The sequence below is a fragment of the Scomber japonicus genome, chromosome 17 (assembly GCF_027409825.1).
Source record: "Scomber japonicus isolate fScoJap1 chromosome 17, fScoJap1.pri, whole genome shotgun sequence".
Taxonomy (NCBI): domain Eukaryota; kingdom Metazoa; phylum Chordata; class Actinopteri; order Scombriformes; family Scombridae; genus Scomber; species Scomber japonicus.
In genome coordinates this window covers 23,137,753-23,157,045 of record NC_070594.1, presented here as the reverse complement: position 1 = coordinate 23,157,045, position 19,293 = coordinate 23,137,753, and the positions used below count along the sequence as shown (strand labels likewise).

General features: G+C 37.6%; 1 protein-coding gene across 1 annotated transcript; it reads right to left on the bottom strand.

The window, feature by feature from the left end:
• Positions 1-308: 308 nt before the first annotated feature.
• On the bottom strand, positions 309-12,079 carry clu (clusterin). Its single transcript, XM_053336947.1, has 10 exons — positions 12,028-12,079; positions 7,564-7,722; positions 7,208-7,356; positions 6,008-6,178; positions 4,759-4,929; positions 4,153-4,360; positions 3,365-3,505; positions 1,566-1,792; positions 781-965; positions 309-623 (listed from the first exon to the last, which is right to left on the bottom strand). The coding sequence occupies exons 2-10, from the start codon at positions 7,676-7,678 to the stop codon at positions 611-613; spliced, it is 1,380 nt and encodes a 459-aa protein (XP_053192922.1). The 5' UTR covers positions 7,679-7,722; positions 12,028-12,079; the 3' UTR covers positions 309-610.
• Between the last annotated feature and the right edge of the window lie 7,214 nt (positions 12,080-19,293).

Sequence of the window (19,293 nt, the reverse complement as noted above, 5' to 3'; positions counted from 1 at the left end):
AAGGGGCTCAAAGCAATCCTGAACTTGTCCAACTCTGTTGGACAAAGAAACCTTAAAACATTTTCACTTATCCCAACTTTAATCAGTGATTTTTAACCCAGTTAATGAACCACTTCCACCAACTCAAATAATTATTATCAGAGATCTGCAGAAGGGTCAATCAGGTGATTAAAGTAAGTGAAACAGCCAAAATAAACTTGCTCTAACTTTAGTTTCCTATAAATCTTTGCAACAAATCAAATCTTTATTGAATTGTGATGAAGTTTAATCTGCATGTTCTGTGTTAGTTACATCAATGTTTTTTAAACTCAAGCATTCTTAATGCTTTAACCCTTTTGTGCCCAGCTTACATATGATATGAGACCTACAAGTGGTATAAAGTACTACAGACATGAGTACATCTACTAAATATCTTCTCTTACAGCAGGACGAAGAGCTCTAATGTAACAATATAAATCTCTGAGGTTAAACTGTAAAAGCAGGACTTGGAGAGGGTTTACAACAGAATCAGTGGGTTGGCTTTGGGGTTTCCGGGTTTGTTTTAATGTAGATGAATCAAGAACATTCTCTTGTCAGCTGACTGGGTGGAGGTTGGGCTGCAAATCCAACTTTATTTGACCACACTGGGGAAAAAAACAAACCAACATATGGAGATCAGAATTAGCAAAGGATGCTCATCAGTAGACGCTAGACACATAAACCAACGACATGAAAACATATACTGGTAAAATATATTGGTTAAATCTTTACAAATGCTTAAATTAGCTGCTGGACACTCACACGCTGGTTTCCTTGTAGCGGTCCAGAGCCTTCTGGGCCACCACCTCTGAGAATTTGGGGTCGGTCCAGGGAATGTCACCTGACACGCTGAAGTCCATGGGTGGTGAGTCGAAGAGCTGCACGGATACTTTGGTGTCTCCTGGCGTTGTTTCCTCACCAGTCTGCGCGTCGTCCTTGCCAATCACCTACATTACAGAAAAGAAAGGTTCAGCTGGACTTCCTAGACAGCTATAGTCAACATATGTGTATTTACATATCCTGTATACATGCAGATATAGTGGGCAGGTAATAGCTTGTACAACTCCATGAAACCATGAAATCCAATTTGCAAGTTGGTGGTCAGGCTAGAAGTAAGGTTCAAGGTTTCTTTTATTGTCTCCAAACAGAAAAAATGGCCTTGGATTAAAGAAATTGGTCCATAGAAAAGAAGAACCAGTGTGTAGGATTTAATGGGATCTAGTGGTGAGGTTGTAGATTGCAACCAATGAATACTCCTCCCCAACTTCTCCACTTCCAAGCTTGCAGGAGGACCTAAGGTGGTTGAGAAACTGTTCTGGGCTACCATAGAAACATGGCAACATGGTGGGCTCCATGCAAGAGGACCATTCCCAATGTAGATATAAAATGCTCATTCTAAGGCAAGAATGACCATGATACTCTGATTTTGGTCCAGTACAGATTCTCCAAACCAAAACTTTAACAGAGTGACTGAAAAGGATAAAGAATAGAACGACTGCTTTGGAGCTAAACTGAATGTACAGATTCAGACGGCCTACAGTACATACTGTCTGAACTTGGAAGATGTTGTCCTTTGAGTTGGTGTTGTTGGCCAGAGACGACACCCAGCCGAACTGCGTGTTGAACAGGTCCAGCATGGAGGAGGTGTTGAACATCTGCTCCTCGAACCTCTTCAGGAGGGTGTTGTACTGATGGGTGAAGCGCTCAGCCATGGCCAGTGCCTCCTCCAGGTTCTCCTTCAGGGGGCCCTCTAGAGGTTTCTTACCGGAGCAATCTGTGTAGAAAATAGGCAGAGGACAAACGTATGTCATCCTGGAGCTCAAGCAGGCTTAGGAAAACTGTTCAGTGCTAAAATGGGCTTAAATGGGCAATTCCTAAACTCTGATAGAACTTGCAGTTGCTTGTTTTATTGCAGGATCTTTGACCAAAGAAAACTTTTCACTGTAGTGTGTGAGGAACTTTAAAATCTGATAACAGCTGATAATGTTCTAGGAACAAGATTTGAGGTTTTGATGTTCTCACCAAGAAAAGCACTTCAGGTTTGCCAAAATATTAAACTATTTTTAGTCATAGCTAAAGCTAGCAGTGTGGCTCTGTAAGGGGCAATGTTGGTCTATCGGTTAGTCCAATCATAAACACAACAATAATGGGTTGGATTGCTATAAAATATTGCTCAGACATTCATGATGCTCAAGAGGATGAATCCTTATGACATGCCCTGACTTTTCCTCTAGCACCATCATCAGGTCAAAATTTTAATTTATCCAGCACTTGTGTTTACAATGAGATAACTACAGAACATTTAAATTCCATAACTTTGTGTTCAGTTCCAATTAGCAAATGTTATCAAGCTAACATGCTAAACTAACATAATGAACATAGTAACATTAGATATGCTATCAGAGCATTTGAGCATTGTTGTCGTGAGCATGTTAGCGTGACTGTATGTCAAACCAACCACTCAAAACTGTTATTTTACCAAAACTCAGTCCTTACAGGAGTTCACACAGTTTGTTGTGATTATTGCTGCCAAAAATAATTGCAAACATCACTTGAGTGTTTGAATTGTTTGGATAGGTTTATGGTCTTTTTTGTTGGCAGGTGAGAATTACCAGTCTTAGACCTGAATGTGATCCTGTATCCTTGCTGTGATGGCCTAAATTACCACGACACAAAATGCACCAAGTGGTGGAAATCTTAAGAGGTCTGTTGATCAAAGTTATACTGATTTAGTATAAATGCAAGCTCTTGCAAATATGGTGGAGACTGCTTGAATTTGCCTGCATACATATTTTAGGATTTAAATATAGATGCTTGTAACTCCAATAACCTGGGAGCTATGAGCCTCTCTTTCCAAATGTCTCTCTGTCTATTCAGAGCACTGTCCTGTTTGTTCATTGCAGAGGAACAAAAGCATCACCAAAGGAGGAGATTACATATTTAAATTGCCCTCTCGCTCTCTCTCTGCATCCCCTGGCCATTCATTTGAAGCCTGTCCTGTTTTCAGCATCATCACAGATCCTAATTGTGTTAATAAAAACATCTCTAGGTCATCACACAGCTCTTCATCTCTAGTTTCCTGCCAGAGGAAGCTGGATGAAATGACATGGCCAAATGTGTTATGACATCTTATATTCCTATTCCTACATTACTTATTGTGTTGCATTGTTCTGTTTATTTTTGCTGCATATATGTTATACATATGTTACAACTTTTGTAGTTTGTAATTGAAGTCTATACCATCATCATGACTATCATTACACCTTTATTGTATCCTGTTCATATTTTAATTGATTTCTAGCTGAGTTTTGGTCACAATAGAAACACTTCACCAGAGTCATCGTACCAATATGTTGGATCTCTTTGCACTTCTCACACTCCCCACGGAACTTGATGCAGCCGGCTGAGTTGCGGCGAATCTCTCTGCAGGTCATCTTGCCGTTGCCAAAAGGTTTGGTGATGATGACGTCCTCATTCACACTGCCATCTGCGACAAGATACACACGCACACACACACACACACACACACACACACAGTTTATAACATGTCTTTTTCCAAATCATAACTTTATGTTTATTTTAAGTCTTCATTTATGGTTTGAAAGTAACTGACCCTTGTCTTGAAGTCTAGAAGCAAAACAGATTTGTGTATCAGAACTTTCCTCTTCCATTAATCATCTCACAACCCCTCAGATTTATCTCGTGATCCTTTGGAGGGACCCCTACGTTGGGAACCACTAGATTACACTAGCGTACTGTATATAAAGTAGTTCAAACTAGCTCCACCTCCAGCTGTTCATAAAGATGAACGTTTATTAAATCAAATTTGAGGATTTTGATTAATTTTTAGCATTATTTTATTTTCTGTTCTCATAAGTCTTTAATAATTATTTTTACTTGTATTTAAATGTCTGATAATGTGTTTCCTTTGCATTTTTTTAAAATATGTGTTGTTGTTGTTGTTGTTGTTGTTGCAGTTTTATGTAAAGCACCTGGAATTACCTCGTTGTTGAAATGTGCTATACAAATAATTTTTTATATTTCTGTATTGGTTCTTTTACTCAAGCAAAGAATCTGAATATTCCTTTTTCTACCACTGGTTGTGATTGAGGTAGAAGATGTTAGAAAACGTACTATCATTAGGGATTGTGTCAGCGTCAAGGTCCATCATGGAACCCATGGAGCCGAAGAAGTTCCTGCCCATGCCCATCATGGGTGCGAACAAATTTTGGAAGCCATGGAAAGGCTCATGGAAGACTGTGCGGATGCTTCTTCTCCGGCGATTGTAGGGGCTGAAGAGACTAAAGAAACTTGAAGGGCTGTAGTGTACGCTATCAGCCACCTGAGGAGCACAAAGGACACAGAAACATGGCTGTTAGTGGTATCAATATCACTTTTTTTGACTCATAGATTGTGATTCAAGTTTATTCCAGAAATTTGACCATATCATTGACTTGATCAGACCTTTCTATTCATATATATATATCTGTAAGTGATCTAGCATGTTAATGATGGCTTAAACCTGCAGTATTTATTTGTTTTTAGGCACTTTAAGGCTGTTGTCATTCTTTCTCTCTTGAAAAATTGATCTTGATATAAAGGATTGGGGACATATCATTTAGTGTCTGTTTTCTCATCACTTTATCTCAAGATCAGTTAAGTATTACTGACTAAAATCAATAAATCACAGTAACTATGTATGTCTAGTGTTTATTCCTTCAGTCTCCAGGTGAACAGTACCTTCATACTGTCTGAAAATATGCTCTCCACTCCGTCGGCCATCTCTGTGTATTTCGACTCCAGGTCCGTGAATTCTTTGCTTTGTCGTTGTCCTTCCTGCTCCAGGTCGCCTATCTTCTCCCCGTTGATCCAGATGGAGAAGGGAGAGGTTCGGTTCAGCACGTCCTCCAACTACAGAGAAAGGCAGAATTTGGTATTTTCATTTCTAAATGTCAATCCACTGATGATAAATATTCATACTTTGCTCTTTCTTTGCTTACTGCCGCATCAGGAGGGTGAAGAAGATGAAGAGGATGAATAGGGACAAGAGGGGGTTTTAGAGGGAGTAATCTGTGTTTCATTTTGAGTCTTGCAGCCTCATTAAAGTCCTTGGGAGTAGAAAAAAAATCCCCCCTAGAGATGTAGATATAGTTAACTCCCTGCTTTGCAGAGAGGCACATTGGGTTCACACTCTCATTGCAATTGAACCCTTTGTCCTCAAAGAAGAGCTAAATCTGTCATGCTTCCTCTAATGTATGATATACAGTTGCTGCAGAACATGCCCCTTTTGATTTGTAGTAACTCAAAGATATAAACACATTCTTGTTTTTCTGTCTTGTTTTTTTCTGTATGGGTGTGGCACCTGGATATCTGGTAATCCTCGCCCCTACATCCATTATCAATAATGTTGAAGTCCTGATCCACCTTCTACCCATTGACAAATGTGCACCTGTCTTTGTCTGACTGTGTTTGCACATTTTTAAATCTATAATTATAATGCCAATACTTAAAAGACACTAGACAGTAAGTAAGGCAGTAAAGGCAGTATGTGCTCTTTGCAATAAAAAATAAGAATACTATATATCTTTTATAAGGTTTTGTTATACTACCATTAATATAGAGATGCAGGCATCATACTTTATAAAGATACAGTATACATATAAACATTTTAAAGTTTTTTTCTAACTTTAACCCACTTCTGAGACCAAATCTACACCTTGGTTGCATTTTATTGTTGTAAGGACAGAACACTGAATCTTTCTTTTCAGTGCAAAGTTTAAGATACCGATACATCATTTCATTGTATGTTTGTGTGATCTTTAAACAAATATCACAACATGCATTACAGTCCCTTCAGTTGAATGGATACTGTAACTGCATTACATCCATTATATCAGATGACAATGACAAGTACAAATCTGGATTATAATAAAATCTCCAATAGCCAGCATCACATTTAATCCAGTGTGTGTACATGTGAGTGTCTGACCTGGCGTCCCACCAGTCCAGATCCGCTGCTGCATGTCCTTGAGTAGTACTTGATGCAGGTGTTCTTCAGACAGGGCTTACACTCCTCCCACAGAGCCTTCATGGTGTCGTTACAAACCTCCTCCTCCTGCTCCAGCTTGGCCTCCATCTCCTGAGCAGCACGCATCGAATCCTGCAGCCAGACAGAGACGAGGATTAAAAAGGGAAATCGTCATAAACTGATCATTGTTTTCATTGTTGTGCAGCCTGGTCTCAAGAGATCAGTGATACAGTGTTGATTTTTGTTGATTAAGAAGGAGATATTTTGCCTCTATTTGTGTCAATGATGATAATGAGGAGATCACATGATACAAAATAACACCCTTATCAGTTTGCTATGTACAGAGAAAACACATCATGTTGCACAGGATGGATATGTAATACACTTTTTAAAAAATAGGGATGCAAGTAATGATTATTTCTATTGTTGGTTAATTATTTCATCCATAAAATGACAGATAAATGTGAACACTTTGGTTATAAGTCAAAGGAGACATCTTCAAATGTCCTATTTTGTCTGACCAACAGTACAAAACCCAAAGATATACTGTAATGGAAAATGTATGTAAACTCTAACTTCGTAAAAAAGAGAGTCACAAGATACACTTTCTGCTTGTCATGAAAATTGTTTTTCTAACTCTGTATGCAACCAAACTGCAGAACTGTATGTCTTATTTCTGCAACTATGTATCTCCTGCTTTCATTGCCAGTAACTTGTGTTTTAGTGTTTGCTAACCAAGATATACATTCCATTAGCTTGAGGTGATCATGCGCTGTCCTTGAGCGCTGATTAGGTTGACGTCTCCCTGTCATGCACGAGACGAACAAGGAATAATGGGATGATTCTTAGAGCGGGAAGGAGGCGGGGGGCTGGGGGGGGGGGGGGGGGGGCTGGGGGGGTAGCCTGAATGTATTAAAAGTGTTGCTTATCTTAGGTTCAGCGGACTTCCCTGTACAATTCCTTGTGTGCTGTATCACTGAACTCCCTCTTACAAGAATAAATCATTAAAAAAGCTGTGAACTACTGAAGCCGTTACTGAACTCATGTTTTTCCTCTCTTACCATGAATTAAGTAAATCTCCATAACAATACACTTTAATATTATATATAACAAAGTAAAGCATTAAATTACATTACATTTACATAACTCTCATGTCTCTACCTCTTTCTGCTGCCTGGTTTTCTCCAGAGCGTCCAGAAACTTCTTGTGGTCTTCTGAAGATTTCTGCATCACAGCCTTCATCTCCTTCACCCCATTAATGGCATTTTCAATCTGTTCATCCAGATATTTCTCTCCCAGCTCTGAAATCCCTGTGAAGGACAAACATATAACATGGATTTTCTGTTCAAACGTGAATGCAAAATACAATGTCATGTATTGCTCCTGTGTTTCTTATACAAAGTAAGAAGTATTAGCTCATTTTTTGACAGAGTAGGCTGACTCTAGCTTAACTTTTAAAGGGTGTTTTCACAGTTTTCTGATGCTTCAAATACACAGAGACATGCAGTGAATCTTACGGGTGAGATCCTCTTTCGATGGGGGGAGGATACAGTTGACTGAGGCCAGAACGAAAGCAAACACAGTCAAAGACTTTGGCCCCTTCTTCTTCATCATCATCATCATCATTAACATCCTCTCTGACTTTTACTGGGCCAGCAGGCAATGACAAGAAATCCCTGGAGAAATGAAAGACAAGGTTAAATCTGTGTTGTAATGTTGTTGTAATGCATCTTAATATCCACTAGATGGCGACACAAACTGTACAGAAGACAGGCAGAGAGCTACGCAGTAAAAAAAATGAGCACACTTGCTCAGCAGGTATCCACCCTCCCACAGCATAACATAAAAATAACCACACTAATCAATATATATAAATTATTCAAAGCCTCTTCAATGCATCATGTCCCTCATCTCCAGTTTCAATCTTTAAAACAGAAAGTGGGGACATCATCACCAAATTGACCTTGGATTTTTTTTTTTTTTTTTTGGTGTGACTTTGACCGATGGTGCCTTTCAAAAGCATTACATAAAGGGAACAGCAGGCCCTTTCTCTGTTTAAACATTTCTCTGACGTGTGCTTGGTCAGCTGCCCATGTATTCAACAATGTCAGATTCAACAAAGGCCGACTGTAGCTCCTGATTTTTTTTCTCTCCTTTCTTCTTCACACATAGAAGATATACAGTGATAGAGTGATGAGTGACATGGAGAGAAAGTCATCAGGCAGACATCAGCCTCCTCTTCCTTCTGCGCAGCTCCTGTCGTGCAGCATAAAGCTCTTTCTCTGTTAGTCTAATCTCTGTTGATTATTTCCGCAGCCACCTTTAATCCTCCATTTTCTTCTAAACACAGAACAGATTTTTTTAAATGAACTGATCTACCATTTTGAAGCAGAGTAATGACACTTTTACATGCATAAGAGAGCTGGTCACTTTATATTATACTACAGACTAAACATATTAGGATCTAAGTGTTTGTTACACATCTGATGCCAAAATCAATGACATTAATCTGCGTGAGCTTCAAGAGCATTAGTGAGGTTGGCCACAGATGTTCTGTGATAATGTCTGACTCTTTGTAGGTCACCCCAGTTTTTCCCCAAGAAACCACATCTTCATGGACCTTGCTTTGTCATATTTAAAGAAGAAAGACTCCAAAGTGTTTCCACAAACTTGTAACCACATTACTGTCATGCACTGGTTGACATGTTCCTTCACCACGAAGATTATGATCAAGGTAGTTTGTTTTCAGTCTCAGGAGAGTAGTTTCACTAGCTTGTTGTTGTGCTGCACGTCACTTTCATATTAAGTCCAGATATTGTGATATGTAGCACCACAAGCAAGTGAAAATCCGACAGGTGTGTCCACTTATTTTTGCCCACATCATGTAAGTTGAGTTGCAGTAAGTAAGCATGACCCTGTCCTCTATGCAATAGAGATATGTGGTGCTCATTAAACAAATAAACGGCATGTGATCTTATGCGAGTTTAGATGAGAGAAATCATTTGTTCATATCATGCAGTTAATTCTGTGCTGCTCGGTGCTCACCCACCATCTCTTGTTCCTATGGAAACCAGCACAGAGTTTTTGCATCATATCTTCTTGTATAAATATAACCAATACGTTTGACAGTCATTTCTCATTCAAACCCTCCAAACATACAATTCAATTCAATTCAATTCACACATAAACATTAAATCAGCTTGTTGCAGCTTTTGATTGAAGCTTTATGATGATTATGATGAGTCCAAATCTTTATTGCTACAATGTTGGGCTCTCCACCAGAATAAAATGACATCCGGTGACCTTTGACATAAAATTAATATCATGTATCATGCAGCACACTGAATGCTAAAGCGATACAGAACCAGAGAAACACTCGACTATCATCTAAAGCTACGTGGATGTTTTTGCTTAGCATGTAATCAGATAAATTCAGTGTACTGATGTTCCAGCCTCCCTAAATCTTCATGCATTCCATTAATCTGATGTAAAAAAAAAACAGAGGAACAAACAAAATTATCTGACCAACTGTTCCAAACCCAGCAGGAACCAGCGTCCACCTGGGAGCCAACAAAGCTCCCCACTTTCCTCTCTCTATATGAGCTCATATGTTCACGAGTTTCATGCCGCCAGAGCAGAAAACTGCAGCCCCAAACACAATGAGGTCATTATTCAAGCGACAGTAAACCTCTCACTTAATGGAAGGTTCGTAAACAGGAAATAACTGCTTCCGGATAGGCGTTTTTAATGGAAAAAAGAAAGGAATGGGTAAGTTTTGATGTGGAGAAAGTGGAAAGAACGAGCAATACCAACAGACAGATCCGTGTAGAGTGAAACAGAGAGAGAGAGAGAGAGAGAGAGAGAGAGAGAGAGAGAGAGAGTTTGAGTTAAATGTTAAACAAACGAAAACAGAAGAAAAAGGGGAAATAATTTACGATGCAGAGTCTGCGCGACATTACTTGCAGAAAAACAGCCACAGGGATCCTGGTTACACAACTGAAAGAATGCAAACCGAACAACAGTCCAGATGTTGCCATACAAGCATCAAGAAAGTTCAGTAGGCTTCATAAATTCAAATAACACTTTACACTCTGGACATCTGTCCACTTGCTATACATAAAGGAGCATTATTCATGCTTTTTTTTAATCCACAGTATTTTGAGTCCATGTAAAAGCTGCAATGATTAGTTGATTAATCAATATCTTGGTTATTGGCAACCACTTTCAATTACCTAATCATTTTGAGCAATTTTTTTAAAGAAAGAAAATATACAAATGATCTGATTCCAGCTTTTCAAATGTGAATATTTTTCTTTTCTTTAGTCTTCTGTGCCAATAAACTGAATCTCAATATTGTAGGAAGGGACCAAAGAAGACTTTTTAGTTGCATCTTAAACTTTGGAAATCAGTGTTTGACATTTTTCACCATTTAGGTCACATTAAAGACTAAGTGACTAATCAACTAATCAAGGAAATAATTCAAATGTGAATCAATAAAGAAAATAATCATTAGTTGCATAATATTACTTGAACATTTGAGTTTTACTATTTATTATTTTATGCTATATCATGTTATTCTCTTACATTTCTACATTGTATATCCCATAGCACTGTATCATTACTGTATAGTGTGTTTATATTGCATATCCTATTTATTATTCATACTTACATCTCTATAACTACACATATTGTCCAGACATCGTGGCTGCTGGAGTTGCACTACTGGATCTCTTACATATATGAAGCTTCTCTAAATTCTTCTTATTTATGTTCATTTTATTTCCTTGTTTTTTGTCTATTTTCTTGCCTCTTAGCCTGTCTCTGTGCTGCTTTAATCTGTGGATCAATAAAGTCTTCTCCTTTTGAGCTGGCATGTCTGACACACCTGCTTGTCTCTGCTTTTGATGAATTCCCTTTATGATTCTGTCTCATTCTCTCGCACCAAACGACTTCCCCGGTGCTAGAACAAGAAGGAACAATTAAGTAATCTGGATCATCCCGGTTCCATTTACAACAAATAGGACAGTGGCGCGTGTGGCCTCATTTTGGCTGTTCGGGGGATTTTTGCACCCAAAGGATTCACTTGTCATGCAGTCAGGCTGAAATTAGAATCACTTTTACAACAGAAAATGCACCAAATCTAACTGAAAATCTAGTTTGGGGATAGTCAATATCACCAAATAATCAATGTGCAGTTGAATCTGAATGATTATTACATATGAATTGAATTTTAAAAAGTATCCTCCCTTCATCCACTAATCACTGTCACTTCCATTATGTTTCTATTCTTATTTTGATTTAAAAGTATTGCTTTCTTTATTACTATGCCTTTATTACTGTTTGTATTACTGTCTATAATGCCTAAAACATATTAAAGTGAACCAACCACAATATGATGTCATCCACCCTAATCCAGTTGTTTTGATCCAAAGCTGGAGGTCACACCCATGAGTGAGCAAAAGCAGCAGTCAGCTATGAAGTCAGCATTTCTGCATGATGCACTTCACCCATGCCCTTTTCAGTAAGTGTGTAGGTGTGTGTGTGCATAGGAGCACTTTGCCATGACCTTCTTAGGAGTTGTTATACTCATATTCTGTTTTTTGATACTATGATCATACTAGTTTTAATGCCATTTTTTAAGATGTCTTTTGCATCTGTATCACTGTGATGTCTTATGTTCAAATCTGGATGCTGCACAACACATTTGAATAAATAAAGAAAACTTGAACCTTGACAATAAACATCTGTAGAGATAATTTAAACTCATTTTACAGCCTAATATTATTTAATGAATTGCATGACATTTCATATCAGAACCTAAAAAAAGCAACCAATATGATGCTCTGTATTCTATTTACTAGGTTATAATAAGACTGTTTTCATAGCAGCCTGCAGAAAAAGACTCAGTTTTCTTTAAAAGCATCAACCCAGCTGCAGAGTCAAAAAAACAAACAAACAGAGCCCCCCTAGCAGTGACTCACCTCTTTGTGTTTCCGGAGGCTCCAGACAGTCTGAGGCTGCTTCAGCTCTGCGCTGCAGCTTGTATTTATACCAGCGGATGACCGGGACGGTGCAGACATGTGATTCACTGAGCAAGCATGCCGCGCGCTGCAGCCGCTGTCAAGCTGCTGCAAGACACTTCCTGTAGCTTCCTGCAAAATAAAAGCAGCATCAGACGTGCTTTCTTATATACAGTCTATGTTTCAGACGTGTTTTTTTTCCTTCTTAAAAGTTTTAAGATGAAAGCTGTCCTGTAGGTGGAAGTGGGCAGTTTGATTTCGTTTTATACAGATTCAGATCCTATATAGTAAAAGTATATTTAAAAAAAATGCTCCATTATGAATAACAGTCTGAAATCAAAATGTGCTTAAAAGTATCAAAAGTAAAAGTACTCATGCAGACTAAAAGTTTTGGAGTGTTATAATATATAATGTTTGTTTTTATCACTAACAAATTCATATATATATTTTAATATTATTGATGAGGAGCCAAATTTAAGAATGAATGAATAAATGAATGAATCTATTTGATGATTTAAAAAACACACATAACACTGCACTGCAGTCTTTACACACACTGACAGAAAGATAAAAACATAATAAACAGTGAAGGTGTATTTCCATCTTCTAGTCTAACATTTAACATCACAAGATTAAAGCAAACAGCAAGAAGACAGCTGGCAGAGGATCATATAATCAACATATAAATAGCTGATGGCTGAGTAGCTGCTTTATGTCAACCTGCTCCTGTTTTCTTGGTCATAAAAGGTTAGTATTAAAATGAATATGCTACACGGTACTTTGCAACTATTTTTTTAAGGCCTCTCAATTTTAAGAGTTTTCCACTATACTGCTACAATCTACTCTACATCGGTAGTTTAATGATCCCTATATATTTATATAATATATTATTTTATATTATATGTTTAATTATATGTTTTCTATAATAATGATGATAATAACAACAATTTCCATAGCACCTTTCATACAAATCTTGTAACAAATTTTAAAAAATGAAAATGAGAAACAATTTAAACTTAGAAATAGAAATATATTATTTTATGTTAAATCGTTATCTGAAAAGTAATTAGTAACTAAAAAGGGGGAAAATAAATGTCAAGTACAAAGCAGCAGAGAATGGAAAAACTCAAATGAAGTACAAATACCACTGATGTGTACTTAAGTACAGTATGGGTACATGTAGATACATTCAACTAGTTTTGCATAATATCATTGTGTTTTCTCATGTGTTATATAACAAAAAAGTAAAAAAAAAAACTATTAAATGCAGGATCATTTAAGTTACTTAGAGGCAAATGGATCTTTTGAAGAAAAACCTTGGAAAAATTCCCATGTGATATAATGCTGACAGATAAAACCTAAGAATAATGAATAAGACTTGCTTAAAAAATAGCCTCCGGGATCTTTATGCAATTGAAAAAGGCAAACAATTTAAAATAAATATTTGTCGATGCATTACATATGTATTAATTCTCATTTTATAACATCTCCACATCTCAAGTCATGTTTTAGCCTTTGTATGAAATAAATAATATAATAATATAAAGGGTCAGTCTGTGGTCCACACATATATAATTTACAATAAGTATAGTAATAATACCCATGATACATTATTGTGGTATTTTCATCATTAATAAATCTCTGACATTCATTTCACTGGTTTAATGTAACTGTTTTGCTCCATATAAAGCCAGCAATACAGTTTTTATGTTCCTCTATGATGAACTGATGTTAGTGTTCACTCCTATGCTGCACCTTCATTTTGCTTTATTTTGAAGTCAGAGTCCAGTTTCCTGTCCTTTGCTAAACTCTACCTGACATTGACAGTTTGAGCCTGAGGACTTTTCCAGAAGTTTTGTAATTTATTGGCAGCTACACTCAGAGCTGCTGAGCTGAAAGACAAACACTTGATTCATCCTGTGACTCAACATTTACTAACTTCACTTTCATACATCTGTATCTGCATATTATCAAACCAGATCAGTAAGTACCATTTAAAAACAGCAACACCTTCCTGAACTGAAAGTGAGGATTAAGCAAATCATTCAGGTATTTCATAATAAATCCATCAGTTCAGTCTTATGCAAGTGTGTGAGTTTTGTGCTTCAGTGCCTCCAAACACTGAAACTCATCAAACCTTTATGAATGAGTTGCAAAACAGACAATGTTTGCATTCACTGTTAATGCATTATTTGAGCTGTTACAGCATTATTTTATATAATGTTTTTATATGCAGAGTTTGCTAAGATATACTTTTCTCTTCTAATCATTTAAAGTAATTCAAATGGAATTCTGAAATAAAAAGTTAAATGAATACAATACAATACAAATACAATCCAGTTCTCACAGCTGGTGTGAAATGTTTATTTGCAGCAAACAGAACATTAGAATTGGACGCCAAGGCTCCAGACCTCATCACCCCCTGCAGCACAAAGATATTGGAAAGTGATGAGTAAATATCTTCTCTTCTAGTCAGACCCTGCTGCTGGATGCTGAGGCTGAATGAGCAGGCAGAATACTGTGGTGCACAGCAGCAGCAGCAGCAGCAGCAGCAGGAGCCCTGGTGTAACAGAGGAAGAGATGGGAAATTTTATAGCTTAAACTTGGGAGCCCTTTCCGGGAATCATGAAATAGGCCGGTCACGTGGAGCAGTGCAGCTCAAGTTGACTGCCTGAGTTCCTTTTTTAAAATCTCATATATAGTCACATTAAAAGTAGATGCATGTTTCTTAGCTTTTTTTTAAAGCAATTTTTGGATTTCTACAGACGTACTGTATTTCACTGCAGACATTATCTCACTGAGCAGAACGAGCACAGGTGTCATTAATAACATTAACGATCTTCCTTCTCTTCTACATTTATGTGTCCCAATGCACTATACCACAGAGCATCGTTAATGTTATTAATGACACCTGCTGTGAATACAGGTCTATTGCTTGCAGGTATCTGGAGAACAGTGTGGACAGGAGGTTGTGGGAGTTATTGAAAAAAAATGGTCATTAAGGAGCAGTTGCTGTCCAATGAAAAGCATGTATTTCTAAATCTGGTGATTATAAATGTTTCTGATGAACTGTAGAATGAAGTTGAAGAAGAAAATTCTCCTCCTTCTTAAGCAAAAATAAGCTACTAAAAAACATTATTACATAGCTGAGTATATGACAGATGGTTTTTACAGTCAGTGTAATGCAGAACTGACTCCTCTCCAAGTCTAAACAGCTCAGCGGTCACTGGCCTGTTCTGACTGAATATCCGCCTGCGCTAACATGTAGCTTCCAGTAAGTGTAAGTAAGGAGGCTTTTGGGAAGTCAAAAACAGCAGTGGGAAGAAAACCAAATTTTACAATGACTAATCGTGCACTTTTAAAAAACACAGACATAAACACAGAAAAACACCCACATAACAAGACTAGGTAATGTGAATTGAGTGAAACCGCTGTCAAATCAAATGTCAAAGCAATCAAAAAGTATTTGCAATAAATAATGTGAGAGATGTGTCATCGTAGAGGATGGATGTTTCCTGTAAATCACACGTTCATACACTCACACACAAATTCCTTAGTTCTGTGTCAGCAGCGCCTGTCTCTCTGCTTAAAAGTTCACCTACAGATAATATCTGCACTACATGCTGGTATAGCATACAAATATCTACATAATGTCTATGTTTATTTCACAACATGCATCCAAGTTTATAAAGAATAGACCAGGAGTGTCAAACGTACGGCTTGCAGGCCAGAACCGGCACGCCAAAGGGTCCAATTTGGCCCACTGGATAATTTTGCAAAGTAAGATACCAGGTTTCAGTCTTCATGTAAAATACTGTTTGTTCATGAGGTTTCTTCAACCTGAGCCAATTAATACATATTGTGGTCATATTTAAAACATTAATATATTGAACATCAATCAGTTGCTTCTTTGCAAAATAATCTACAAAAAACTGAGACATAATATCACTGAAACTGCACTTTAGCATCTCAAGCTGTTCTGTTTTGTAAATAGATGGCTTATTATAGTCTTAAGTTATATTACATATCATATATATTATATATTATTTACAGGTTATTTATACAATGGTTTTTGCTTTTCCGGCCCACTTGAGATCTAATTGGGCTATATGGGGAGAAATCTTGTAGCCGAGTGGTTACAGTGCCTGCCATACACCCACAATGTCCCTGGTTCCACTCTGGCATGGGACCTTTGTTGTTCTCTCTCCCCCTTGTTTCATGTTGGCTTCTCCACCATCGACTGTGCATTAAAGGCAAAAAAAATATATATAATAATATATTTTTAAAAAGTGGCCCTTGAACTGAAATGATTTGGAGAGCTCTGGTATAAACCTTTAAACTCTACAATTACAAAACTGTTATACACATGCATGTTCGACAGAAAGAGATTTAAAAACTGAGACCTTGAAAAATGTTAAATTTCACTTCACAGAGCTCACTCATTAAAAACAAATAAACACAAAGCTTATATTTAAAGGTTATTTTTAGTTGTTTGTCTAAAAACTGTTCTACTGAATCTGGTACTGGATGGTGTTTTTGAACTCTGTTATCCATCCGTGCAAAAGCAGAAAGTGACACTAGGTGGCAGGAACTCCATTCTTATAAACTCTTGTCCCTTGAGGTCTTAACACAGGGCTTCTTACTTAACTGTGTACTGTACACTCACCGAGCACTTTTCAATGTAACTCAATGGAAATAAGCTTCATCAGTTGTGTAACCAGTATTTTTCCAGTGCAAATATGATACATTTTTTAGTGCTTCAGAAAGTTATCCACTACTTTTTTTTTGTGCTTTTAACAATTTTCCAGTACTGGAGACTGCTTGGTTTACATCGTCACACTGAATCTAAATACATAAACATAAGTGACCACAACATCTGTGTAGAGATGATGAGGATGTGGGAAATACTGCTGTTAAAAATGTGAATGAGACTTTAAAAAAGAAAAAAAAAAAAAAGTCCTTTGTACTCCTTCCAATATGGCCCCCGTGTGTGAAATTCCATCCAGTCGTGACACAGCGTCCCTCGTTAACGCTGATCCGGCTGTTGGCGTGACAGCAGTTTTATCCCATTTCATCTATTAAACAAAGGTTCTGTCCGTTCAAACACAGCACGGAAATATAACAGTTTTTAAATCATGGTGATTGTGTGGTGTGGAGTGACGCCAGGCAGATATTCAACCGCATTCAGAGCCAGATGTTCAGCTCTTATGTTGTTTCTAGAACTTTGTGTCTGTCATTCATTCCCCTTTTCCTTCTTCACTGTCTCTATTTCTGGAGTCTTGTTCCGGATGGAGCTTCATCAAACCAAGATGGATGTTGTTGCAAAAGAGCAAATTGTATTCAGAAGGCAGTCCAGAAGACAGGATTCTTGGCGATTCTTGCAGTGTTTGTCCTCTACACTGATTTACAGCCTCACTGCAGTGTGAGCCAAGGTCACACAAACACTGGCTCACGCACAACATTATGTACACACAACATGAGAATCACTCACCACATACAGAACATGCAATGCAAACTGTTAAAAGATAGAAGAAATGTACTGATATTTGTACAAGTATAGGAATGAAGTGACAGGAACACAGTGCATGCACTATTTCATCCAATATGAGTGTGCCAGATTGTCAACATTCCTCAGAATAACCTGTGGTTATTTTTTCCCACAGTGTTATTTTTTAACAGAACTGAAATCAAGTATTTTTTGGGGGTGGGCTGCTGCTGCTTTATATTTTACTGTTTGGACATTTTACAGATTCAAAACCTCAGAGTTGAATGATTTTGTTTTCAGTAAGTAAGTCAAGCCAGACCAAGCTGTCACAAAGTGAAGTCTCAAAGAATCATCTTCATCAGTATTTTCAAAACAACTGATCAAATGAGTATGTGACATGATGGAATGTAACATAATACAATGACTCATGTTTGTTGCTTGTGTACAATTTTAGGATACTTGAGTATTTCCTTTTTATGCTACTTTATACTACTGCATTAGGTTTATTTTACAGCTATAGTTACTTGTTGATGGTAAGAATAAAACAAGACACATTAAATCTACTTTGATTCAATGTTGTAAGACAATAACGCATGAAACATACCAAGGAAGGTGAATGCTTAAATATACCAATGATGGAGTATTATTATTTATAGTATTTCTTTCTGTTTTTTTTATGTAAAAGTAAAAGAGCTCAAAACCTTTTCCACAACTGGCTATGCATAATGTGAAAATGGATACTTATAGTAGTGACTTACAGAGTTATCACCTGACTTTGAAGTTCCTTTCAGCTTTAAAGAGCGTTTAGTGTCATTCAGCTCATTGTTTTGGTCATTTTACTGTTTCGTACAATTTCACCACTGAAAAGTCTTTTTTGGCTGCAGCTGGCAGCTGTTTTCAGTGAAGAAGCTTTAAAAAAAGAAAAAGAAAAACCACTGTAAACTACCAGCCCAGCACCAAATGACAGCTGCTAGTTACCTGGTGAAGACCAAAACAGAGCCAGAAGCACCATGAATATTGGACTTAGATTTGTCAGGAGGTCAGGACTCCAAATGAATGTTGCTCTATGTCTCCTGGGGTTATAAAGAGGCAGCTGTGTACTAACTTGCTTGCCATATCAACTTAAAAGGTAATAATATGTCAGTACTGTGTTCACATCTTGTTTGCAATGTACACAATGTTTTTGCAGGTTTTGGTTTGGTTTGAGTCCAAATCTTGAATCTCAAGTCTTTACATGTCTGGCTCTTTAACGTGAGCTACGGGCAGCCAATCACATCGACTACTACTGCCTTTGTTTCAGTTAGACAATGACATATGTGTGTTGAAAAAATTCTACATGGCAGCAACTTATGTAAGCTAGGTTTCAACATCACACAGGCCAACAATGCACATCTGGATCTAAACCTCGCTGGCCTGAAGGTATGTTCAGCTTGTGTTGCTCAGTGTTGACAATTTACCAGCAACACATCCAGTGTGTGACTAATTATATATTGCGTGACCCGCTGCAAACTTGTGTTCTGATCCAGTTTCTCTGTGTGTGTGTGTATAGGCATCCTGTGCCAAGCTGCTCTGGCATTCATTCGGCCAACTCGGTGAAGTGAAACCACGTAGCTCTGCAGCGAGTCCTCACCCGATGGCATGAATGTCAACACACACACAGTCACATGCAAAGAGAAACCACCGAATAGCTTTCCACACAAAATATAATTATCACCAGGTTTAAAGGGTTGGTTTGGGTTTTT

Excerpts from the sequence above, each read along its gene's own strand:
- clu (XM_053336947.1), bottom strand. The coding sequence starts at position 7,678 with ATGTTAATGATGATGATGATGATGAAGAAGAAGGGGCCAAAGTCTTTG. Across the intron at positions 7,357-7,563 it reads ATCGAAAGAGGATCTCACCC|GGATTTCAGAGCTGGGAGAG; the intron begins GTAAGATTCACT and ends TGTCCTTCACAG. Across the intron at positions 1,793-3,364 it reads CAAAGAGATCCAACATATTG|ATTGCTCCGGTAAGAAACCT; the intron begins GTACGATGACTC and ends TTTTCTACACAG.